This window comes from Trichosurus vulpecula, chromosome 1 (genome assembly GCF_011100635.1).
Source record: "Trichosurus vulpecula isolate mTriVul1 chromosome 1, mTriVul1.pri, whole genome shotgun sequence".
NCBI lineage: Eukaryota > Metazoa > Chordata > Mammalia > Diprotodontia > Phalangeridae > Trichosurus > Trichosurus vulpecula.
Window position 1 is genome coordinate 300811084 of NC_050573.1, and position 25238 is coordinate 300836321.

The following is a 25238-nucleotide window of genomic DNA, read 5'->3' on the forward strand; positions in this document are numbered from 1 at the left end:
CTGCCACATTCACCAAGGTTCAGTTGTTGATTCGACTCCTGCATTTGAATCCCTTCCCAACCTGTCTCTGACTCTGTTTTTTTTAGCCTCGTGAGACATCAGTCCCTTTCACACTCTCTATAGATCATCATGACGTCCCTCCCGCATGGCATTTCACCTTCCCTGTGGACAGACTATCCACTGGGCCTGGAATTCATTCCTTTTCCATTTCTGCCTCTTAAATTTCCTAGTTTCCTTAGAAATTCGGCTCAAAAGCTTCCTCCAACATGGGACTATTCCTTTTCCTTCCATCTACTATTGTGCCCCCTTCCAAAAATTGCTTTGTGCTATTTTTTTCTATTTTATATATGTTTCCATGTGTGCATATTGTCTTCTCCTATAGAATATGACCTTCATGAGAGCAGGGATTGTTTCATTTTTGTCTTTGCATTCTTTAATACCTGGAACACAGTTAGGCACTTAACATGTTTCTTGATTAATTTATTGAAATCACGCTTCATTTGGAAATTGTTTATTGATTAAATTGATCTTGAGTAAATCACTATCCTTATTGCTAAGTAATAGGTGCTTCTTTTTTCCAAATTCAGGATGCAATTTTTCTTGAAATTTCTTCACACTTTTTCGTAGATTCTAGTGCTCACAACATTATTCATGGTGCATACCTAGAAGAAAGAACATTTGTTATTATTTGTATACAGAAAGCAGTCGAAGGATATGCGTTTGAATCCTGGGCTCTGATACTATCTGTATGACTTTGGATAAGCCACCTAACTCCTCTGGGCTTCGGCTTCTCCATCTGTAAAGTGAAGAGGTGACCTGTGACATCCCTTCCATCTTTAAATTTAAAGCAGTTCTAAAATTGTCATTGAATCCCCAACTAAGGAAAAAATGTGTAATTTAGGGCATTCAAAAAAACTAGGAAATTTTCACAGAATCTCAGAACTAGGAAGGACTTCAAAGGCCCTCCGGTCCAACCTGTATATGAATAACTACTAATAACCAGCCTTTGCTAACAGAACTCTAATGAAAGGGACCACCCGACCTCCCAAGGTGACATTCCGCTTTTAGATAATTCTCATTGTTAGGCTTTCCTGACATTGCTACTTCAATATTCTTCTCTGTACCTTCTACTCTTTGCTGCTAGTTCAGCTCTCTGTGACCAAAGAGAACAAAATTAAATCCAGCACGACTGTTAAATGATTCTAACTATTCCCAGGAAACTCACCACCACCATTTTCCCATCTGCAATTTGTCTTTTGATGGTTGTCTCCTTGCCGTGCCACTTCTGCACTTGGTTCAGGGCAGCATTTTCCAATGTTATGATGCTCTAGAAATCCACAAAGGACTTACTCTTAGAAATCAAAAAGCTGATAACTTTAAGAAAATTTGGATCTATTTATGACTAGGTGTCAATTTATCACATTTTAAGGCTATATTGGCACCGATAAAAACAGGGGGAGGCAGTTGGTGAGTCAGGGGAACACTTTGGGAAGAATTTACAGAAGCATAAGGACAAAAATCACAGAGGGCAAGAGAACAGGGAGTGGATACAGTCTAGCCCCATGGAAGGAGTATCCTCATTGAGATCCCTTGAAGTATCGAAGGCTATTTAGACATTTTTTTTCACTTCAAAATCTTTACCATAATACTTCAAGCAATAGTATCGTAGGTGTGGGTTTTATTCCTGGAGGCTATCTAGCCAGCAGAGGTAGTAAGGTCTACTAACAAGATAGATGGCCTTGGAATCAGGAAGACCTGGGTTCCAGCCCCACCTCTGACACATACAGGCTGTATGCCCCTTGGCAAATCACTTAATATTTCAGGATCCCTGTATGTTCTAAGACTAGAATTGGCAGAGCAGCTGACAATCCACAATGACAGAGAACGTTTCTCATGTATATGCACACAGAAGATATGTACCTTATCTATACACGCCCATTTTCTAGGCAGGTAATGTGTGGTGAGGTTTGTTGTTGTTGAATTGTATCCGACTCTTCCTGACCCCATTAGGGGTTTTCTGGGCAAAGATGCTGGAGAGGTTTGTCATTTCATTTTCCAGTTCATTTTACAGATGAGGAACTGAGGCAAAAAATGACTTGCCCAGGGTCACACAGCTGGTAAGTGTCTGAGGCCAGATTTGAACTCAGGAAGATGAGTCTTGCTGACTTCAAGCCTAGCACTCTATCTATTGCACCATCTAGCTGTTTCCTTGTGATAAGGCAATTAAGGAAAATGATAGAAAACTAGCTAGGGTCGAATAGCACTGAAAAAAAAAATGAAATGGTATTTTTTTTGCCATTTTAAATTGTTAAATTGATTAGCTACAGGGTTAATTCCATTCTTTGTGCTGAAATTCATCATTAAAAGAGCTGAAAAGTTAATTACAATAAATGCTTGATTCTGCATGCAGTCAGTGTAGACAGAGCTTCAAAACTAAGAACTCTTCAGGAAAAGAGAGCTCTCAAACTCCCTTGAACCTGTTCCAGCTCTTTGTCATCTGGAAGCATCAGTGCTCACCTTCACTTTGCGGTTATCTGCTGTGACTTCATCAAACTCCTCACCCAGCTTGAAGGAGATCTCTGTGTTTATGAACAGGCTCTCAGTTTTGATGGTTATCACATCACCATTAACACTGATAGTAACACTGGATTTTGCTAATCCTCCAACGTTCCTGGTGGCCAAACTCACTCCTATAAGTCAGATAAGAAATCAGATCTGATCCTCCTTTCTGAGGATGCTAACCATCTTAAGATTTCAATTCAATTCATTAAACCTTCATTACATGTCTGCTATGTGCCAGGTACTGTGCTAAGTGCTGCAAATACAAAAAGAGGCAAAAGACAGTCCTTACCCTCAAAGAGCTTACAATCTAATGAAAACTCTACTATCTAATTTCAAATTTACAATCTTTAAGAAATGGCTAAAATTAATCATTTTAGAAGCTTTTTAAAATCTGTTTTTCCCATTATGTATTTTAGTAATCGAGTTGAACCTTCCTTTGCCCGATCTTTGCAATTTATGCATCAAGCTATATGCTCCCAGCCTATCAACTATTCCCAGGGAGGCTCTTCGGCAGTATGAGAAGCTGCAATCCTTCTCTCAGACTATTGGGTTTTATTTATAAAATCATTGCCTCTGCATTACTACTCCCGGAGGCCTGAAAAAGGGAGGTAATGCAGTTTCTTAAGATTCTAGTTTTCTCTCAGACTCCTACGTGGTCGGAATTCTTGCTTATTAAGATGTTGATGAGAAGAAGCGTAGCACAGTGGGTAGGGTGTGGGACCTGGAGTCAGAGAGACCAAGTTTGAATTCTTTATCTCACTAGCTCTATGACTTCAGACATAGACACTTAACTACTCTGTAAATTTGGGCTCATGTACCATGCAGAACTGTCGTGAGGCTGAAGTAAGTGCAGGCCTTCGGAAATCCTACAGAGTTATACACATAGGTCAGGCATCATAAATTAGCATTTACTGAGTACTACTATAAGTTCCATTAGTTATAGCAGAGCTATATGTACTACAAAACATTTTTCTCATGACCCCTCTGTGAGGTAGGGAGTATATATAATTATACCAGGGGATGCTGATAATTGGCTCATCAGAAAAATGTATATACACACTTTTAAGTTTAATCTTCATTATTAACATTTTCTCAATTGTTTTCTTAAGTCTAGACAAACAAGCCCTGATTTATTATCATTATTATTATTATTATTATTATTATCATTTATATAGCACCTACTATGTGCCCGGCACTGTGCTAAGTGCACTCGACAAATATTATCCCATTTGATCTGCACAACAACTCTACAAGGTAGATACTATAATTGTCCCCATCTTACAGTTGATAAAACTGAGGCAAACAGAAGTTAAGTGACTTGTCCAGTATCACAAAGCTAGCAAGCATCTGAGGTTGGATTTGAACTCAGGTCCTCCTGACTCCAGGGCCACCAATGATGTCTTAATTGTTAAATTATCTGTGATTTTCTTAGTTCTAATCCTTGTCATCTCTGCAGTTTTGGTAACCCCCTCATTCTGTTGACAATCCTCTCATTCCGGACACTCTTTCTTGCTTGGCCTTCTGTGACACTGCTCTGTCTTGGGTCTCCTCGTTCCTGTCTGACCATTCCTTCTCACTCACTTGCAATCTTCTACTTCCTAAGCATTAGTGTTTCTACAACTCTCTGTGCTGGACTCTCTTCTCTTTCTACATGCTTTCCTTCAGTGATTACATCCATTTGCATGAATTCAATGATCATCTCTACGTTGATGACTCCAAGGCTATATTCAACTCTAAATCTTCCTCCTGAACTCTAATCTCCAATTGCCTACTAGACACTTCCATCCAGATGTTCAATTGACATCTCAAACTCAATATGTAGAAAATAGAATTCATGATAGTCTACCCTAATCCCACTCTAATCCCATACTTTTCTCTTTTTAGATCACAAAAAAGGGAGAAAAGGACCCACATGCACAAAAATAACTCTTTTGTGGTGGCAAAGAATTGAAAATTGAGGAGATGCTCATCAGTTGTGGAATGGCTGAGCAAGTTGTGATATATGAATATAATGCAATACTATTGTGCTATAAGAAATGACAAGCAGGTGGATTTCAGAAAAACCTGGAAAGGCTTACATGAATTGATGCAAAGTGAAGTAAGCAGAACCAGGACTACACTGTACACAATCTCAGCAACATTGTGTGATGAACAACTGTGAATGATTTAGTTCTTCTCAGAAATATCCAAGACAATTCCAAAGGACTCATGATGGAAAATGCTATCCACATCCAGAGAAAGAACTGAGGGAGTCTGAATGCAGATCAAAGCATTCTATTTTCACTTTCTTTATTTTTGTTGCAGTTCTTTTCTTTTAGCCTGTTTCTTCTTTCACAACATGACTAACATAGAAATATGTTTTACATAACTGTACATACATAATCTATATTATCATGCTAACTGTCTTATGGAGGGGATAATGAAGAAGAGAGAGATAATTTGGAACTCAGCATTTTTAAAAATGAATGTTAAAAATTGTTTTTACACGTAATTAGAAAAACATTTATTACAAAAAACATATATATATATATATATATATATATATATATATATATATATATATATATTTTTTGCTGAGGGCATCACCACCCTCCAAATCCCTTAGATTCATAAGCTTGCAGTCATTTTTGATTCTTCCTTCTCCCTCTTTCCCCATATGCCATCAGTTGACAAGTTCATTAATTCCCCCTTCAAAATTTCTCTCAAATCCATCTACTTCTCTTTATTTGCTCTTTCACCACTATAATTTATTCCCTTATTACTCCTTACCTGAGCAATTTATACTAGCCTCTACAACATAATTCACATTTGTTCCTTGTCTCTATTTGGACAACCATCTGCTTAGTTAGGATTCTCATTACCTCATCCTTGGACTACTCTAAAACGTCTATTAGAGTAATTAGAGTAACTAATGAATCTCCTGAAGTGGTTACTGTATTTGAATTCATAGTATTTAAAGTTATAATTATATAAAATGTGGTCATCAGTTCCAGCCCTTTGGAAATATGCATGAATTCAAATAATGCAACCACTTTATGAGACTGGAGCTAGTTGTAATCTCCTAAAAACTAGTCTTCCTGCTTGCAATATCTTCATTCATGTATCCATCCTCCACACAGCTAATAGAATAATTTTTGTAAGATTCTCCCTTGTTCAAAAACCATCAACATCTATTATTGCTTAGAATAAAATGCAGACTACTTAGCCTGGTTTGTAAGGTTCTCTATGATCTCACCTTAACCTGTGGTGGAGTAACAAGAATGTTGAATCTGGAGGCCAAGGCCCTGAATTCAAATCCTAATACTTTCCATGTGACCTTGGTCAAATCATTTAAATTATCTGGGCCTCAGTTTCCTTATCTGGAAAAGAATATGGCTACTTAGATGACCCCTAAGGTTGCTTCTACCTCTAAGTCAGTAATTATTCTCCTTTTCTAGACTTACTGTGCCTGCTGCTCTTTAGAGGCAACATGGTGTAAAGGACAGAGACCTGATCTTGGAGTCAGGTAGACCAGGGTTTAAGTCCACCTCTCACACATACTGGTTATAAGATCCTAAGCAGGTCAAGTCACTTAACTTCTCCTTGGTTTAGGTAACTCTCTAAAACTCTAAGTTGAAGGGAAGGTGCCAACTCCCATTGATAGAGGGAGTTTCCTCATTGAGAGCTCCCTCTACCATTGGAATCATAGGTCCAGGCTCCATCCCTACTTTACTCTTTCTCTCCTTCATGCATGCCACATTTCAGCCAGACTTGAGTAATCGATATTCCCTTAAGTTGACATTCTATTTCCTGTCTCTCTTCACCTGCAAACCACCTGCTCACATCTAGAATGCTCTCCCTTCTCTTCATCTGTCAGAATTATCTTCCTTCGAGGAGCTAATCGATGTTCCGCCCCTTGTGAAGCCTTTTCTGAGCACCTGGTCATTAGCTCCTCATCTAAAGAGCGGCTGAATCAAGAGTAGAAGCTTTAGCTATTAAAAGCTAAGTTTTTGCACACAGAAATGTTATAAAGCCAACTGAATACAGGCCTTGCTGTACACCAAATCTATAAGGTAGAGAAGGCAAGAAATAGTTTGAAGATGAAGAATTAGAGACGATGTGATTTACTCAAACAAATAACAGCTGGTAGACATGGGGCACCCAAGGGTGTTCTCTTCTCTTGCCAGATAACCTAGAGTTGTGTATCCAGTACAGATGTTCATCAGTTTTTCACCTAATTTGACTCAATATTCACATCTGAAAAGGCTGATTCCTTTTGGAAGCTGCCTCCACTGTTAACTAAAGAATGTTTGCATAACATCTGAGTATAGATTATTATAATCCATATGATTTTTTTAGCATATAGAAAATACTCCTGCCCCCATCACACACACTTTAAAGCAATGTCATTTAGGGTTGCATATATGTAAAAGGTTGCTTTTTTCAGGTCAATATGGTATCACCCAGAAACCCAGAAGAAAGACAGAAGGGAAAAGCCATCACCCCCAACACTTAAAAGAAGAAATCGATAACTCCCATCCCGCACAATGGCACATCTCACCTAGTTCCTTCATGTAGTTATCGAAGTTTTCACTAGAGACAAGTTTCCAGGTTCCCAAGAAAGGCTCCAACATCTTGGATAGTTGGATGGAAATAGAGGCTTGGAAGAGAAGACCAAGGAATGGGTATGAACTGCGAGGTCACCAAGACTACCTTTAAAAAGACATCATTACCACGTAACTCCTCTGACATAGCCAATAGCAGGACTCCATTACCACCACTTGACTAATTTTTCTCACCACCAAATTAGAAAATTGAAAATAACATGTAAAATTTGGTTTAGGTCAGTGATTATAGCTTCTAGCACTATGACTTATACACCCAGAGGACAAGGGATAAATATTACTTTGTTCATAGTAGAGGCAACTTCCAATGGGAATCAGCCTTTTCACATGTGAATGCTGAGTCAAATTTGGGGGAAGAAACTGATGAATATCTAATGAATATACAACTCTAGATTTTCTGGCAAGAGAAGAGAACACCCTTGGGTGCCTCATGTCCATTAGCTATTATTTGTTTGGATGAGTCACATTCCCTCTATTTCTTCATCTTCAAATTATATATCCCCTTCCCTACCTTACAGGGATGATGTGTAGTCCAGATAATATCTATAAAATGCTTACAGTTTCTTAGTGTGTTATGTAGGGTATTATTATAATGATCATCATTATTCATCAAGTTTAACTGGGGGTGAGAAGCAAAGGAAATAGTCTCTATTTATGGACAGATTGTGCTATGAGTCTCAAGAAGGGCATGGTGTTTAGGAAACAAACATCTTTCATGGATAGAAAAACCATCTTTGAAGGTTTGGAGATAGTAAGATGAACAGTAACAGGTTTGGAAGTAGGAAGAGGAATTTGTTGAAGGTTTTAGAGAAAACTTAAGTGAATGAGAGTTAGAGTGATCTAAAAAGAAGAACGCTTTGCTACTAATATCAAGAGGGAATTCTGAAGAACCACCTTGAGTTATTCATCAGTGATGCAGCATTAAGTGTGGGGTTTAATTTTGCTTGACTCTGCATATTTTTACAAGGGTTCCCCCCATCCCAGTAGCAAAGGTCAAAGGAAAAGAAAATAGATTTTGTTCATTAAAAAAAATTTAAAGAACACAATAATTTTCAAATTCTGTGTTGCCCTTTTCCACCTAATTTGGCAATAGTCTTCCAGAAAGTGATTTAGGGGGTACAATTAACTTTTTCTTCCAGTGCGCCAACTGATTGTAGAAAACTTGGAAGAAGTAGTTGATGGAATTTCACAACAAGCTAATCATTCTTGTGCCTTCTGAATCAATGGCTTACAAGTGTGATTGATATGGTCCACTGAAGTCCATTCAATAAATAAAATAATAATAATAAATTAAATAGATAAGATTAAATAAATAAAAAATAATTAAAATAAAATAAACTCTACTCGAGAGTGAAGATATTCAACAAGGGCTTGTTAATACAGGAACTATCAGGAAAAGTTCTAGCTCCAAATCCATCGTAAAAGATTTCTATAAATTAGAGATTTAATTATTTAAAACAAAGCAAGATACAGAACTAGCAGCATTCCTACAAAAAAAAAAGATTGTGAATCTCTTGTCACTCTTTCACTTCCAGGCTAAGGTGGTTGAATCTTGACATGAGTTCACTCAGCCTCTCGGGGAGCCAGAGAGAGGAGATCTGATTGTGGGTGTTCCTTTGCTTGCCAAAGAAGAGAAACGAAACTGCTTCCTCTTATTGTTGGTTGTTGTTATCTGTCCTTCATTCTTGAAGGGGACCATGACATCAGGAAGGTGATGCTATGACTTGCGAGTGAATTGGATTTAAGTGAGGGAGGGTTGTGCAAAGTCATCAGCCTCACTTTCTCCTCTGGAGCCATCTGGGTCCAGTGGCCAGATATAAATCAGAGCAAGTGGAGGCGGCCCTGGATACAGTGGAAGACCTTGGCTTTTTTTTCCACCCACTCCCTCTCACAGGACTGATAGAGAAAGGAGAAAAAAAGCTGAAGGGAAACAAGGTAAAATACAAAGGGACTATCAGACCCCTCTTTCTGAACCCCAGATCTCTCTGTTGAGCCAAAGACCACAGGAGACTTTTGGATGCTGTGTCACACCATTGGCATATTTTGAACTAGAAATCTACTCAGATCTTTATTCGGATGAATAGCTGTCTACCTATGTCTCCACATCTTGGACTTGTGACGGTTTATTTTTTTTAACCCAAGTACAACATTCTATCTTTTGTATTTTATCTTAATAGATAAAACAACATTGTACAACATTCCACTCTATCAAGGTCTTTTAAGGTCCTGACTGTTATCCAGTATATTAATTACCTCTCTTAGCTTTATGTTATCTGCAGGCTCTATAAATATGCCATCTTTGCCTCACTTTAATCCAATTCACACACAAGTCAAGAAGTCACCTGTGATATCATTGGTCCTCTTCAAAACCAAAGGATAAAACAACAAGGACTTAGTAAATACCTTTGCTTTGAACTAATTGTGTCTACTATCTAACTATTAAAGAAAGGTGATTGCTCGTGAGCAGTAGTTTTGAGAATGTGTACCCACAGAGTATCTTTTATTCTTAGGGCAGCCGTACTCCAAGGATCTAACCTTAAATCTGTGAGCATCAGTGTGGGGAGGGAGTCTGGAGGTACCAGTGCCCGTAATTATCGATTGGGAAATGACTTGTATTCTTATAAATTTGATTCGGTTCTCCATAAATTGGAGAAATTAAGTCATCATCATCCCTATTAATTTGCATTTCTCTAATCAGTAGCTTCTCTCACTCTTCTTAACACTGGCTTTTGACTTCATCATTCAACTGAAACTACTTTCTCCAAAGTTATCAATAATCTCATAATTTCCCAATCTGATGGCTTTTTCTCAATGCTCAACCTTTTTGGCCTCTCTGCAGACTTTGACATTATCGAATACCTTGTTTTTCCTTGATACTTCCTTCTTTCTAAGTTTTTGTTTCTCTTCCAGCCTGTCTAACAACTCCTCAGATCTTCATTAAGGTCATACCCACTAACAGTAGATGACTCCCCAAGAAGGCTCTGACCTGGGCCCTTTTCTCTTCTCCCTCTAGATTATTTCACTTGATGATCTCACCAGCTCCCATGGATTCAGTTATCGTCTTCGTGCAGATGAAACTCAGATTTATATGTCCAGTTCTAATTTCTCTTCTGGTCTCCATTTATGTATGTTAGACATCTTAGACAGGGTTGCCATAGACGTTTTCAATTCAGCACTTCAAAACGTAATTCATTATCACTTCTCCAAAACCTTCCCACTCTTCCCGACTTCCCTGTTACTGCTGATCACACCACCATCCTCCCAGTCACCCAGGATCACAATCTCAATGACATCCTTGACCCCTCACTCTCTCTTACCACCTCCCATATCCTATCAGTTGTCAAATCTTGTCAATTCTACCTTAATAACATCTCTCGTATACCTCCCTTCTCTCCATTCACATAGCCACCACCCTGATGCAAGACCCTATCCCCTCACACCTGGATTATTTCAATAACCTTCTGGTTGATTTCTCTGCCTCAAGTCTCTCCCCACTCCAGTCCATCCTCACCTTACTGTCAAATTGATCTTCCTTATACACAAGTCTGACCATGTCATCCCAAATTAAATCAATTCCAACAACTCCCTATTACCAGCAGGATCATATATCGAATCATCTGTTTGACTTTGAAAGCCCTTCGTAGCCTGGCCCCTCCAACCTTACCACTCTTATATTTTTCTCCCCTCCACATACGTCATGATCTACTGACCCTGTGTCCTTGATGTTCCTTGCACAAGACAATCCATCTACTCCCTGTGAATTTTCATTGGTTGTCCCTCGTGCCTGAAATTCTCTCATTCTTTGTCTCTACCTTCAGGTTTCCCAGTCTTCTTCTAAGTCTCAGCTAAAATCTCACCCTCCTAGTTCCCCTTCATGCCAGCGCTTCCCCTCTGACATTATTCCTATTTATCCTGTGTACATCTTGTTAGTATGTAGTCGTTGGCGTTTTATATCCCCCGTTGGATTGTGAGCCCTTGAGGGCAGGAACTACTTTTGCCCAACTTTGTGCCCCCAGTTCTTTTTGCATAAGTGCTCAATAAATGCTTCTTGAATTGACTTTACTCTGTTCCTGGCATCTAATCTCAAAGCTCCTTTCAGATGTCCACTGTCTCTTTCCTTCATATCTTTTCCCTCTATCAATATCTCTCAGGAAGGGTTTCTACATAAGTGATTTATACTTCAGTGTGAATTCTTAGTACATTACCGTTTAACTAGGGAACTTTTTATTTGTGTTTTCTTTATCTCAAATATAATGAAGGGTCCCCCCGCCCTGGTAGAGGGGAAAAGGAGAGGGAAAAAATTTTTAGGGCTGGGGGTACAAGTAAAGGCTGAAACTCCTGAAATTATATTAAATAGGAAGACACCCATTCCATTTACATGGAGTACATTCAGTTCCATTACAAAGCAATACTGAAACACATATACTATGTCTGAGTTATCATAAATTCCAAATTAATGAAATTTTACTCAATATAAACATGGCAGAATAATTCTTTTGGATTATTAGCCAGTGAAGAGATCAAAAGTTAGTTATTTTAAAATAATTACATAGTTGTCTGCCCCCGTACAAGCATCCTAACCAACTGCAAATTTTCCATGAGAAAATTTATTTTAAAATATCAGGAAAGGTCATAATTCTCATGGTATTCCACATTGAACAAAGTATCCATGCACACACTTTAATGTTAAAGATGTTTATTGAATCAATAAAAGAGAAAGGAGTAAATAAATGCTTTGCAAATAGAATTTCTCCCAATGTAGTCAGGGAAAACCATATTCATTTAAACAACACACGCACAACAAAATGTGGTGGAATTTGGGAGGCTTTGGCTCATTGAGAAGTCAGTTCACACTTTTTCATAAAGTCTAGTAGCAATGACATCTTTCATGGTGCATTCCTAGGGAGCAAAAAGAGGTAAGGGTCAAACATCAATGTGAAACAAGGAAGGTGAAGGAGTGGGACATTCTTTTCTCTCTCTCTTTCAATTTAGCAAGAGGATGGGAGCAACCTATGTATATTTCATCTTTACTAATATCAGATCAAATTAGATACTACCTTAGCATATACACTTGAGTTTAGAGTGTGATTGATGGTGGGCCCAAGAGTCCATTCTGCTTTCTCCAAAGTGTCCAGGGACAAAACTGGCAATTAGGTGTTTTATACGTAGGAAATGGAACCTGAGGTTATCTGGTTCATGGATTTAGAGCTAGAAAGGACTTCAGAGTTCATCCAGTCCAATCCCCTGATTTCATAGAAGAGGAAATTGAAACCCAAAGAGATGAAGTGATCCATGAAAGGCCATTTAGGTAGTAACTGGCAGAGGCAAGCATCAGACCTGATCCACAAGCATCTCCCTCTCCACATGATTCTGCTTCCACAGCACCACAAGAACTTTGCTGTAGTTAGTGATTAGAAATAACTCACCACCACCATTTTACCATCCACTAGTTTTCTTGTTATTGTGGTTGATTTTCCATTCCATTTCTGCACCTGAACCAGTGCACCTTCATTTAAGGTTATGAGACTCTGTAAGCATAAAAAAGTATGATGAGACTCTTGGAGAGATAGAAGAATTATCTGCCATGTTTATTCTTACATGTTGTTAATGTTCAATGGGTCAGTCATTTTTTTTCCTATTACTAAAGTATATGAGACTTCTCAGGGGCTATGTAGAAATGTTTCCTAAGGGAGAATTCTTAACCAAAAAAGAAATCAAGGTAATAAAAAAGATAAAATAAATAATTTCAATTACATGAAATTGAAAAGTTTTGCACAAACAAAAGCAATGCAACTGAAATAAGAAGGAAAGCAATTCACTGGGGAAAAAAATCTTTGTATCAACTATCTCTGATAAGAATCTGATATCCAAGATATGCAGTAAGCCAACATAAATACATATGAAAAGGAGCTATCAATGAACGGATAAGTGGTCAAAGGATATAAATGGTTCTCAGTAGAAGAATTATAAACTATTAACGACCATATAACAGATTGTTCCAAATCATTAATAATAAAAGAAATAAATACAAGTCAAAATATCTCTAAGGTTTCACCTCATCCCAGGCAAACTGGGGAGGGGAGAGATGACAATGATGGAAATAGTTAATTTTGGAGAGATTATGGAAAAGCAGGCACACTAATGCCTGACAATAAAATAGCAAATTGGTCATTAAGGAAAGAAAATTGAAATTAATGTAGAGAGTGACTAAAATGTCTATACTCCTTGACCTGGAGACTCTACTGCTCACCCCAGGGAGAGTTCCATTTGTGCCAAAATATTTATGACAGAGGTGTCTTTGTAGTAGCTGTTGTGGTAAAGAACTGGAAATAAAGCAGATATCCATCTCTTGGGGAGTGGTTAATTAAATTGTGGTACATAACTTTAATACAATACTACTGTGTTGAAAGAAATAATGAATATGAAGATCTAGAGGAACATGAGAAGACATGAAGTGGTGCAAGTGAATTAAGCAGAATCGGGAAAACAATATATACAGTAACTACAATAATGTAAATGAAAGAACAAAAAAGAAAAGAAAGCAAATCATGAAAAATTTGATCCTACAGAACAGATTTGAAAATGTAATTGCCTTCATTTCATTGTGGACATGGGGAACTTTGGGGATGGAAAAATAGATCTTAATGATGTGTTGGTTAGTTTCCTAAAGTTTTTTTTCCTTTTTTTTTTCTTTGTTATAAAGGATGGCACTCAGGATAGGGAAAAGGAAAGATATTCTGAGAAATAAAGTTGATGTAAAACAAAGGATACCAATAAAAAAAATTTTTTTAAAAAAATGTCCCTTAAAATAAAGGGAACTTATATTGCTCACCTTGACTTTTCTGTCATCTGCAGTGACTTCATCAAATTCCTGGCCCAATTTGAAGGAAAACTCAGTATTTTTAAAACTACTTTCTGATCTAATTCTGATCACATCTCCTTGCACACTGATGATCACACTGGGTTTAGCCATGCCTGCCACTTTCCTGGTGGCAAAACCCACTCCTAAAATGCAGAAAAGAAAATGTTTTGAATTTTATATTCAATTCTACTAATAGTAGACAACTTTAGTACAATTCCAAGTCAGTTTTCTTCTAAGGATTTTTAAAAAATTATTTTCATTATTCCTTTGATTCTAAGAAAGAACAAAAATGATAGTGAGTTCCTAAAAGGCCTCACGTATCTTTTGCAGGAAAAAATATACTGGGACCATTTGGTGAATGAGGTAATGGTTGAAAAAGCCTATCACCTATCGGTTGTGATAGCTGCAGGCCCATCTCAGATCCTGGCTCCAGCGTGGGGAGTAAAGACACTAATATATCTCTTTACAAGAACACATTATGAACAAGTATGAGGGTCAGTATTGTAAGTGATAGATAGTATGGTTAAAAACAAAACCATAAAAAAGCTCTGTCAGCATCATTAGATAGACACCAAACTTAGCCAACTATCTCCTGACACTGTGGGAACACATCAGAACAACCAGGACAACATCCAATGACATAGCAGGCACTTAAATACATGCTTACAGATTGATTAATACCTAGTTACATCATGAGTGAGCCTTAGTGAGAGAAGCATGACTGAACTCAGAGTTTAAGTCTGACTTCTCACTAGCAGCATGTCCTTGGCCAAGAGCTCTTACCCTGTTTTGTGTCATGCCCCACCCCGCTTTATCCATTCTCATACATACCCATTCTCACAATAATGTTTTTAATGCATAATACAAAATACATACCAATTTATAAAGGGAACCTATTACATTGAAATGCAGCTATCAAATTTTTTTAAAAAGTCCACCGACCCTAAATTAAGAATCTCTGTGACATGCATAATCTTAAAAAAAAAGAACCTCTATTCATTGTAAAGGAAACATGATTACAAGTTGATCACTCTTTCTTGATTAACCTTTTCCATTGGTTATCATCTTAGTACTCAAGCCTCGTATTTATATGCCTTTTCCCAAGTTATTCTGTCAGACTTTGTGTCTTGGCTTAATTTCCCCAGACATGACATTTCCTACTTATTATTATAGTAAGGTAGTCTGGCTAGTGGATAGAGGGCCAGTTTTGGGGATAGCAAGACCTATGTTCAAGTCCCACATAATGGCTATACAACCATAGGCTACTTATCCTTTCAGTGTGCTCAGGCATCCTTCCAAAACTACAAATTACAGCACAATTGATATAGTCAATCTGTATCTGTACATTAGTGAAAGGAAGTTCCACACCAGGAGTTTCCACACCAGTGAAATCACATTGATCCAGAACCCCACAAAACATCATCAGACCGTTTACAATGGAGACTCCACGTTGATTTAGAAAGTATTATGAGATCCTTGGGGAGAAGAGAGCAGATCAGCTATAGAGACAGAGATTAGTGCAGAGCCTAGACCCATGATTGCACTAGTATAGGGAATTGGGTAGGGGGGCAGGGTTAGAAATTCCTTCCACTGATACAATGTGACACTTTTAATTCAACTTGTATCTAACAGAGTTGTCAAGAGCAGTTGTGTGTTTTCCTTCATCCTCAAAGAAGACCTTGACATCAGGGAGATGATGACATGACTTGCAGTTGACTCTGATTTGAGTGAGGGAGCGCTGTGCAAGGTCACCAGCCTCTCTTTCTGCTCCAAAGCCATCAGGCTCCAGTGGCCAGATATTCATCAGGATGACTGGAGATGGCCCAGGATGGAATGGGAGAACTGGCCCTTTTAGGCTAAGGCCTTTTCAGGTTTCCACTTTCAGTGAGATAATGCTTACTTTAAGTGAGTAAAGGAATGGCCCCTTTAATCAAAAAAGAAAAGAAAAAAATCAAACTGGGAGGGGAAGACCCTCAGGGTTGCTGGCCAAAAGAGAAATAGCTACTATTTACATTCACTCTGAGCCAGGGCAGGGGCCAAAAAAATAGACATTAAGTGGCACTTGAGCAGGGACCTATTGTTGTCCAATCTATGAGCTCCACAGTGAAATGGGTTTAAGGTTTGGTCTTTGAGAAAGAAATCTAGGCAGTAAACCCCAAGTTAACTAGGCAGCTTTCGGGCATCAAAATTTACCTTCCTTTGGAGAGGAAGAGGAGGAGAGGGAGAGGGCTTAGAAAACTACATATTAACATTATTCATATTCCATTGTATCTTTATTTATTTTGTTAAGTATTTCCTAATTATATTGTAATCTGGTTCAGCTGCACTCAGAAACATGTTTGATACCTCTGGCCCTGAGCACTGAGAGGTTATATAACTTGCCTGAGGTCACCCAGTTTGTAACAGAGTTTGTACCAGAGACAGAATTTGAACCCAGGTCTTCCAAACTCTGAGGCCAGCCCTCCATCCATTCTACCACACTGACTCACCACAGTAGATAGTATATTACTATGCCTATGGAGGAAATTAAACTAAGATTAAAAAGTTTGACAGTGTAACTATAAAACCTCCAAATAATTATTTTAGTTTCCTAATTCCAGCCTAGGACGTGTGTATTGGAGGTGGGAGGCTATTAAAAAGAGGGGAGGGAATGCATTTTTCTGAGAAACGTTCCTTTTGGGGTTATAAATGGCTTCAATTCAAGTTATTTCAACAAGTATTTGTTAAGCATCTGCCATGTGTCAAGCTTCTCAAGAATTCCTCATTAGCCAACTAGACTGCAGTGATCCTACTGCCTATATGCCCTTAACTACTAATGATAATAGCTACCATTTACGGAATACTTTGCAAAGCACTTTACATGGGCACAAAGTATATGAAGTGACTGGAAAGCTTGGTAGTCTCATGAAAAGAGAAAACACAAACGTGGGAGTCCAGCCAGGAGATTCTAGGTCTGCTAAATAAGTGACCTTGAACATATTCAAACTCTCTGGGTCTCAGCTTTCTCATCTACAAACTGAAAGGGTTGGCCTAGATAAGCTTTTGTCTCTCCTAGCACTGAAGTTTTATATTTTTATGCATTATGCTGATATTGTTCTGACAATCTCGGACTCTAAACTTAATTTGCTTTACTTAGAGATCACAAGAAGCACCTAAGACGAGAATAAGTGAAACATCGGCAAGGAGGGCCACATTAGTGGGGTCAGAGCTCACTTTGTGCCCAGTTCGGCTGAAACAAGCTAGCTAATGGAAAGGCAGGCAAGGGGGGACTCTGGCAAAATACAGAAACATTACCGATGCATAATAAATGCAACATCATGGTAAGAAGATACTATTCTATAGAATAAGGAAATCTGAGGTTTGACTTTTGATTGGCTTCTTTGAGAGACCTTGGGAAAGTCATATTCTCTCCTCACCTAAAGCTGTTTCTCAGGGTCTGCTCCCAGTCATTCATTATCACTGCTTAAGGACCAAAGAGGTAACCTAGCCTAGTGGAGACACAGAAGTCCTGGTGGCCTAGGCTTACACTTTGCTTCTGATTATACGTGGCCCTGGGCAAAGCACTCAAAACCCCCCCCCACCCCGCCCCCGTGCAAATCTCTGAGATTATAAATTGTAGAGCAGGTGCCAATCTGCATTGGGAGAGAAAGTTTCTTCATTGGCATTTCTTATGCCAGTGAAATAACAAGTCCAGTTCCCTCAACATGGATAATTAATTCTAATCAATTGATTAGAATTGGAAGGCAGCTAGGTGGCACCTGGAATAAAGGAAGATCTGAGTTCAATATGACCTCAGACACTTACTAGCTGTGTGACCCTGGGCAAGTCACTTAACCTTGTTTGCATCAGTTTCCTTATCTGTAAAATGAGCTAGAGAAGGAGATAGCCAACCACTTCAGTCTCTTTGCCAAGAAAACCCCAAATGGGGTCACAAAGAGTCAAAAATGACTGAACAGCAAAATTTAAGGGCAGCTAGGTAATACAGTGGATAGTGCACTGGACTTGGAATTGGGAAGTTCATGAGGACCCCAGTCCCTCACACAATCTACTTGAAAAGAAAAGTTAACAAGTGAGACCATGGTATTGCATAAGAATCAATACAAGATTAGATTACTCTTCTCTCTCTTTTTTATAAACCAGCATCTAGTTGTTTCAGAAAACCAGAAAAGGTGCTTTACCTTTGCAGAAGTCTGGGGCTTTTGAAAAGATGTAGAATTTTCAACTTTCAAATAAGTGACAATCAATCAATCAATCAACATTTATCAAGTGCTTATTATGCGCCAGGCAGTATGCAAAGTGACATATTTAAATGTTGATTCCCAAATAAAACATTGCATAGTCCCTCTCCCTACTTCCAGAAGTCTTCACTGAGTTACCTGCTTGAGAGAGAAGGAACTTTCTTTTGTGGACCCTAGAATTCCACAAGGGCTGCCTGGGTCCTAACAGCCCTATTTCTGACCCAAAATTAGAGGGGAGAGGATGCACTTTCACTATCTATATTAACAATATACCTTCTCTCTGTTTAAAAAAAAATCCCATTTGTATTTAATTAATGAAATAAGTACAATAATAGTATCTAGAACCTTCTTCAGTTGAATTCTTTAATACTTTAGTGGTATAATTTCAAATAGGTTTGGGTTGTTAAAGTTGTGGTGCTGGACTCTGACTTTAAATGGGAAGCCTGGCTTTAGCATCCGCAAATCTCCTATAATTTAAGTCAAAAAACATTTCTTTCTATTAAAAAAATTTTTTTGTGGGGGGAGGCAATCAGGATTAAGTGACTTGCCCAGAGTCACACAGCTAGTAAGTATCTGAGGCGAAATTTGAACTCAGGTCCTCCTGACTTCGAGGCCGGTGTCAAAGAACATTTCTAAGTCCCTCCAAGAAGGCAAATGTGATGAGTGAAGCATGTCTCCCATAAAGCAGCCATGGTCAGAATAAACTTGAGAGCAAAACAATCAACATGCAACCTTGATGACCATTCCTATGTATATTCCTAAATAATCTTTAGCTACAAGGGAAAAGCCTAATCATTTTAGCTATGTATTCACCTGGAAAAGAAAGCAAGAGTAGAACATGGCATAAATTAAGATGGGAAATTCAGTATCTACATTTCAAATGCAAACTGTACACAACTTCATATATACTATACTGCAGATATGTTTCTTTGTTTCTACCGGTGGGGAGGCCATAGGCAATGAGCCCAATGAATCAAATGGATCAGAGATAACAAATCAGGGAGATAAATTCTGTTAGCTATTTAAAACACAAACAAACTCTATTATACCCTTTCACACACAAAGTTTACTTTTCTAACTGAAAACTTTAAAAAAAAAACCATTTAGAATACAGAAGCAAAAGACAATCACAACCATATCCTCTTAAGACTAATGAGTATTTAATTGGTTGGCCAGCCTTCCAGTGTGAACAACACAGTCATAAACCCCATTACCCTAGAGAGAAAAAGTCATTCCTTATCCAGGCAGATGCAAAGCTTATCCTTACCCACTTCTTTCATGTATTCATCAAAGTTTTCACTGGAAATGAGCTTCCAGGTTCCTACAAACGCCTCACACATTTTGTGGGACCCCTGAGATTTCGACCTCCAGCAGAGAGAAGAAACAGTGGTTTTCAGGAAAGCAATGTAACACTCTTGAGCCCAGATAACTTCCTTTTAAAGATGTCTAGGACATGTGATATTTTTAAATAACCAATTAGAAATGATATTCGGGTATTTCCTGTGTGTGTGTGTGTGTGTGTGTGTGTGTGTGTGTGTGCGTGTTACAAGTTCTTCAACTTTGTTTCCCTTTCTGGCACGTGGTCATTGGCTCTACAGCCAAAAAGTGGGGGGGGGGGGTGGCTTAAATCATTAGAAAACATGCACAAGACAGATTTTAAAGTCTTTGTTGAGGAAGAATCAAGCCCCACCAATGGAATTTCCTTGCAATATTTCTCTGAGTGTACAACAGGACCCCCAGCTTGATGTGAACTTTGCCACAGTTCTTTGGAGTAATTTTCTAAAAGCATGATTATCGGTGTATTTCTATTCAATTTGAAGAACAATGGGAATGAATCCTGAAGTTTGTCCTAAAGCAGCTGGGAAAGTTCTTTGGGACTAGAGGTTATTTTGCCTTCACAACAACCTTAGGAGGTAGGTGCTACATTTTGTGCCCATTTTACAGATTATTACAGAAACACCTAAGTAAATATAAGTTAAATTGCTTTTAAAATGCTTTAATTCCAAGTATTATTTACAGGGCAGGAAGAATGGCATATTATTCCACTGTTGTGCATCTAGTAATAATAATTATTATAATAATAATTATAACTTGCATTTATATTTGTTGTTCAGTTGTTTCTCGTCTCTTCGTGACCTTAACTGGAGTTTTCTTGCAAGAATACTAGAGTGGTTTGCCGTTTCCTTCTCCAGCTCCTTTTACAGATGAGGAAACTGAGGCAAAAAGGGTTAAGTGACTTGCGCAGAGTCACATAATTTCTAAGTGTCTGAGGCAGATTTGAACTAAGATGAAGCTTCCTAACTCCAGGTCTGGCACTCTATCCACCGCACTACATCCTCTAACCCAGCATTTATATTGCACCTACTACGTGCCAGTCACTATGCTAAGTGCTTTTCAAATATGTTACTTTATCCTCACAACAACCTTGAGTGCTGTTAATGTGACCATTTTACAGTTGAGAAAAATAAGGCAAATAGAAGTTAAGTGACTTGTCCGGGGTCACATAGCTAGTATCTGGGGCATGATTTGAACTTGGGTCTTCCCAACTCCAGCCCCAGCGCTCTATCCACTAGGCCACCTAGGTGCCCTTGCTTCTAGGATTTTAATTAAAATAATGAGTAATATTTCAACCTTCCTGATATAGTTGCCCCTGAAATGAGGAATGAAAAAAGTCTTAAATGATTTGGCAATTATTACAGATCTCTTAAAAGTATGCCCACATCCCTAGCACACTCTTACCCACAGAGATAATTAAATTTATTTGATAAACCACTCATGAGACCCTGACCTGAAGTCATAATTTCCCTCCTAGAAGATCGACCTTTAGTATGTGGCCACTGAAATGTAGTCCAGAAGACTTGGGTTAAAGTCCTACCTCTGACGCTTAGTAGTAGCTTTGTGATCATAAGTAAGTAACTAAACGTCTCTAAGCCTCAGCGTCCTCACCAGTAAAAATGGGAGTGATCGTATCTTAGTTATAGGGCTATTGTACGGCGAAAATGAGATAATGTACGTGAAATGTTTTGCAGACCTTTAAGTGCGCTATAAATGTCAGTCGTTGTTAAAAAACCTAATTTTACAAGGGAATTTTTGGGATATTAAAATTAGAATCAGAAGGAACCTCGGCGGCCATCTGGTCCCTCCACCTCATTTAAGAATGGAGGATATTGAGGCCCTGGCAGGCTAATGGCTTGCTAAAGATCACAGAGGTAGCAATTAACAAAGCCATTATTCAAACACGGGTTTTTTTGTCTCTGGTCACGGTACCACTTTGTCTCCTGTTTGGAGATGAGCCCATGGCAAGTTAGCTCAGATTGTTAGTACCGCCAGGACTGAGATTCCTGGTTCAGTCACTTTGCCACCAATTGGTTTTGCGCTATTTCATGGTCAGCTTAAACAAGAGACCTTGGCCACTCTGCAGGTGTGTCCAGTAGATAACAGGAAAGAATCAAGTGAAAGAGATCAGAGCAGAACACAACTGGCAACCCTGGCAGAGCATGTAACATCTTGTGTGATCCCAGAGCAAGGAGCATCAGTTTTGCCCTCATATCAACTTTGTAATTCATGATGCGTGGATGACATTGGTAATGAAGAAAAAAGTCAACTGAGTTGTAAGAAGAGTTGGTTTCTATAGTCATGTGTTAATTTTTTTTACCCTGTAAATTTTGGTGCCCTGAAGCAAAGCTCCCTTTGTCCTGCCATAGTTATGGCTCTGGCTCAGAGCAAATCCACTGCTAATAGGGCAAAAATCAGTCAAGCAACATTTTGTTAGGTAAATAGCATTTTCTTTATACCTAAGGGACTATTTATTTAATGAGCATTTATGAATGAAGAAACAACTTGGTCAGGATTGTCTACAAAGACCAGTGACACTTAACTGAATTAATATAAATAGAAACCTTTTAAGTCTATAGTAAGATGGGTCAGTTTATAGTTGTTAAGAATAAAATGAATACGTTAGGCTGTCATAGATTTTGAAGATGAAATTTAAGTAACACCTCTATAAAGGAATCACATATGTTTGGCAATCAATACCACCTAAAAAAGCTCATTAAGTTTCTAAGTATATGTGCAATCTTGTAGAAAGCTACGTTTTAATAAATAACAAATACGAAGACTAAAAAGAAATATGAAGTGATTTCAATGAAGCGATGCAGAGTAAAGAAAGAAGAATTACAACTGTGTATTATGAAGGCAGAATTTATGATTTCAAAGAGAATCATATATATGTCTGAATGGTTCAGAACCGCAGGATATAAGGAATTCTCTAAATAGAAGACAGAAGAATTAAAGCATTTATTCAAGCTCCAAAGTAGCAGACCCATGAACCAGCGTCCCCATTTTGATATCCTGGTCAAAAGCTTCCAGGCCCAATAAGGCTGCCTCACAAGAGTAACCAGGAGGCCACAGAAAAACATGATGGCATTAAACCAAATCATATTCATGCTTCCCCCTCCAGTAAGAAGATTACCCACTGGCCTCAAGCCCTTGCTCAGTCAGCACTCTCCGGTCCACACGTGGGTCAGCCCTGCTACCAGCAGCTCCTGCTTCTTCAGCTCCTTTGGCTTCAGCTTTATCTTCAGCTTCGGCTGTAGCTGTCTCTGGCTCCAACATGTCTCAATCTCCAAGCTGTTTTCTCTCCTCTTATAGAGTTTTTGATGGAATGGCCAGAACTTAGGCTCTAGTCATTGGTTCTTGAGTTAGCCCCTCCGCTTAGGACCCTGGGAGGTTCACATCCACATAGGTTAGGTTAACACCTAATAGGGGTTAGAGCCTGGGGCCTAGCACTTAGTAAGACTCAAGATGGACATGGCTCTGGAGTTAGCACCTCCCCTTAGCCAGCTCCACCTTGGGCCCCACCCCAGTCACCAATCCACACCCACATAGGTTCCACACCTAACAGGGGTTTGGGCCTGGGGCTTAGCACCTAGTAAGGCTCAATGAAATACACTGAATTACTCAAAGAAAACAAAGGCCATTTTGCTTACCAACACAAAGTGACAACTATAAAAAATAACTAACAGCAACAAAATGTAATAATAAACACAGGAAAAAAAGAGATCAAAAGGGACAGAAGTGAATATGGTGTTTGCTAATTTTTTAGGGTCTCTTGCCATGTTCATTTTTGTTAACAAACTACAAATAGTTTGAAGCTTACAGTTTTATGCATGATTTAATTTTTTATTTTATTTGAATTTTATTTTATATTTATTAATAAATTATTTTAAAATTAAAGTAAGACAAGTATAAACTAAATAGTTCAGTAGGTGTTGTTTGTTGTTCTTTGACTGGACCTGCAGTTTTACAGGTATAGACAGCTTCTGGTGAGGAAGACTAAAGCAGGTCAAGTACTACCTTCTTCATAAAGCCATTCCTGATCCCCACCCCCATCTGTCAGTGCCTTGCCTCTCAAAATTACCTAGTTTGTATTTCGTATATATTCATGTTACACCTATTTCTCCCTCTCCCCCCTCCTCCAGATTGCTCTCCTCATTTGCACTCACCAGTTTAGAGGTTAGGTGACTAGAAGGTGTCTGTGACCTCAGAATCTCTGGGTGTCTCTGTGGGGCTATACCCCTAGTGCCCAAGCCCCACAAGCGTGTTTCCAGCAACAATCAGCTAGTAGATTCAATTAGCTCTTATCAAAGTCTGTCACTCAAAAGGCATAATAAAAACTCCTTCCCCCCATAATTCAGTGTTTTATAGATTACTACACACTGTGCCCATGGGGAGAGTGGGCTCAAACTTGTATTAGGATGGTAGCAAGGCACATGTGTAGACTACAAGTATGTCAAAGGATAACCCTTGATACTGTTGAGCCTGGAAGCCCTGTATTTCTGTCAAGTTCTCACAAAGTTCATAGCTATGTCTGGGCTAGACAGGTTGTTCCAGGTTATTCTGGGCTCCCAGGACCTGCTCCTTTTTTTTTTAATCCATAGCTGTTCTCTCTACCATGAAGTATCGTACTCCCTGAAACTTCCTCCTCCTTCAGGGAACTGCTTCTCCAAATCTTCCAAATTCTCCAACTCTTCCCCTGGCATGTTTCTCTCCTCCTGGTACAAATGCTTCACCTGCTATTTGTGATTGTCACGCTAAGCATCCCAATGCTCCTGCCTCACAGGCCTTCCAGAACCTCTAGATATGTAGCTCTACGGAATATCTTTAAGTATTTAATCTTTTCCTATCAAAGATTCAAGTTTATATAATAACTTTCTAATAGACTTATTTTAAAGTGTTTATATGCATTTGACAAATCGTCTTCCTATTTAAGTGACCTCGATGTCCTTTCTGTTCAGCCTTTGATACTACAGAAAGAAAACCTTTCCCTCTGACAGGAGAACATTGTGCTGAACTGCATTCACCGAGGAAACTGGCCTTCAATGAAAACCATACAGAATTCAGGAAGGAGTTACCCTAAACACATGAAGCCTGGTGTGCTTGTTTATATCCCACACTAGACCGCAAACAACTTGGGGCTAAGACCTGTATCTCATTTATTCTGTATCTACTTCAGCATCTAACACATTGCCTTGAACATTTACAAACACATAATTAATGTTTGTTGAAGATGAACCCCAATAAATGAGTGACTGATGATTGAAGAGTCCATGATGATTTAGGGACCTGGCTGCAACGTCTGCATAGTATCGACATGCCTGTGTCCCTGCCCTAACTCGGACAGATGACTCATTCTTCTTTAGCCAATTTGGCATTGTACTTTGCTCCACTTCTCGTAGCTCCAGAGGATTGTTTCATTCTGACCTTTGCCTCTGTTTACTTCTTTTGGAGGAAATGAAGGTACTTTTCTGACAGTTTGAAAATGGAAAAAAGGAAGTATGCCCAATTTCTGGATAATGAGACTGAAATTCTGCTGCCATGTCTAATGAGGAAAATAAGGCTATTTAGAGAGAAATCACTGAGGAGAAGGGAGTGTTTCCAGAGAATGTATGTAATAGGTCAACAATAACCAAA

At 38.7% G+C, this 25238-nt stretch overlaps 2 protein-coding genes across 2 annotated transcripts; both read right to left on the reverse strand.

Annotated features, from left to right (window-relative positions):
* Positions 1 to 611: 611 nt before the first annotated feature.
* On the reverse strand, positions 612 to 7175 carry LOC118833641 (fatty acid-binding protein 9-like). The gene is made up of 4 exons (XM_036741017.1): positions 7103 to 7175; positions 2518 to 2690; positions 1226 to 1327; positions 612 to 662 (listed from the first exon to the last, which is right to left on the reverse strand). The coding sequence occupies exons 1-4, from the start codon at positions 7173 to 7175 to the stop codon at positions 612 to 614; spliced, it is 399 nt and encodes a 132-aa protein (XP_036596912.1).
* Positions 7176 to 11845: 4670 nt separating this feature from the next.
* Positions 11846 to 19671, reverse strand: LOC118833640 (fatty acid-binding protein, adipocyte-like). Its single transcript, XM_036741016.1, has 4 exons — positions 19534 to 19671; positions 13999 to 14171; positions 12593 to 12694; positions 11846 to 12065 (listed from the first exon to the last, which is right to left on the reverse strand). The coding sequence occupies exons 1-4, from the start codon at positions 19604 to 19606 to the stop codon at positions 12015 to 12017; spliced, it is 399 nt and encodes a 132-aa protein (XP_036596911.1). The 5' UTR covers positions 19607 to 19671; the 3' UTR covers positions 11846 to 12014.
* Positions 19672 to 25238: the final 5567 nt, after the last annotated feature.

Excerpts from the sequence above, each read along its gene's own strand:
- LOC118833641 (XM_036741017.1), bottom strand. The coding sequence starts at position 7,175 with ATGTTGGAGCCTTTCTTGGGAACCTGGAAACTTGTCTCTAGTGAAAAC. Across the intron at positions 1,328-2,517 it reads CAGATAACCGCAAAGTGAAG|AGCATCATAACATTGGAAAA; the intron begins GTGAGCACTGAT and ends GTGGATTTCTAG. Across the intron at positions 663-1,225 it reads CAGATGGGAAAATGGTGGTG|GTATGCACCATGAATAATGT; the intron begins GTGAGTTTCCTG and ends TCTTTCTTCTAG.
- LOC118833640 (XM_036741016.1), bottom strand. The coding sequence starts at position 19,606 with ATGTGTGAGGCGTTTGTAGGAACCTGGAAGCTCATTTCCAGTGAAAAC. Across the intron at positions 12,695-13,998 it reads CAGATGACAGAAAAGTCAAG|AGTCTCATAACCTTAAATGA; the intron begins GTGAGCAATATA and ends TTATGCTTACAG. Across the intron at positions 12,066-12,592 it reads TGGATGGTAAAATGGTGGTG|GAATGCACCATGAAAGATGT; the intron begins GTGAGTTATTTC and ends TTTGCTCCCTAG.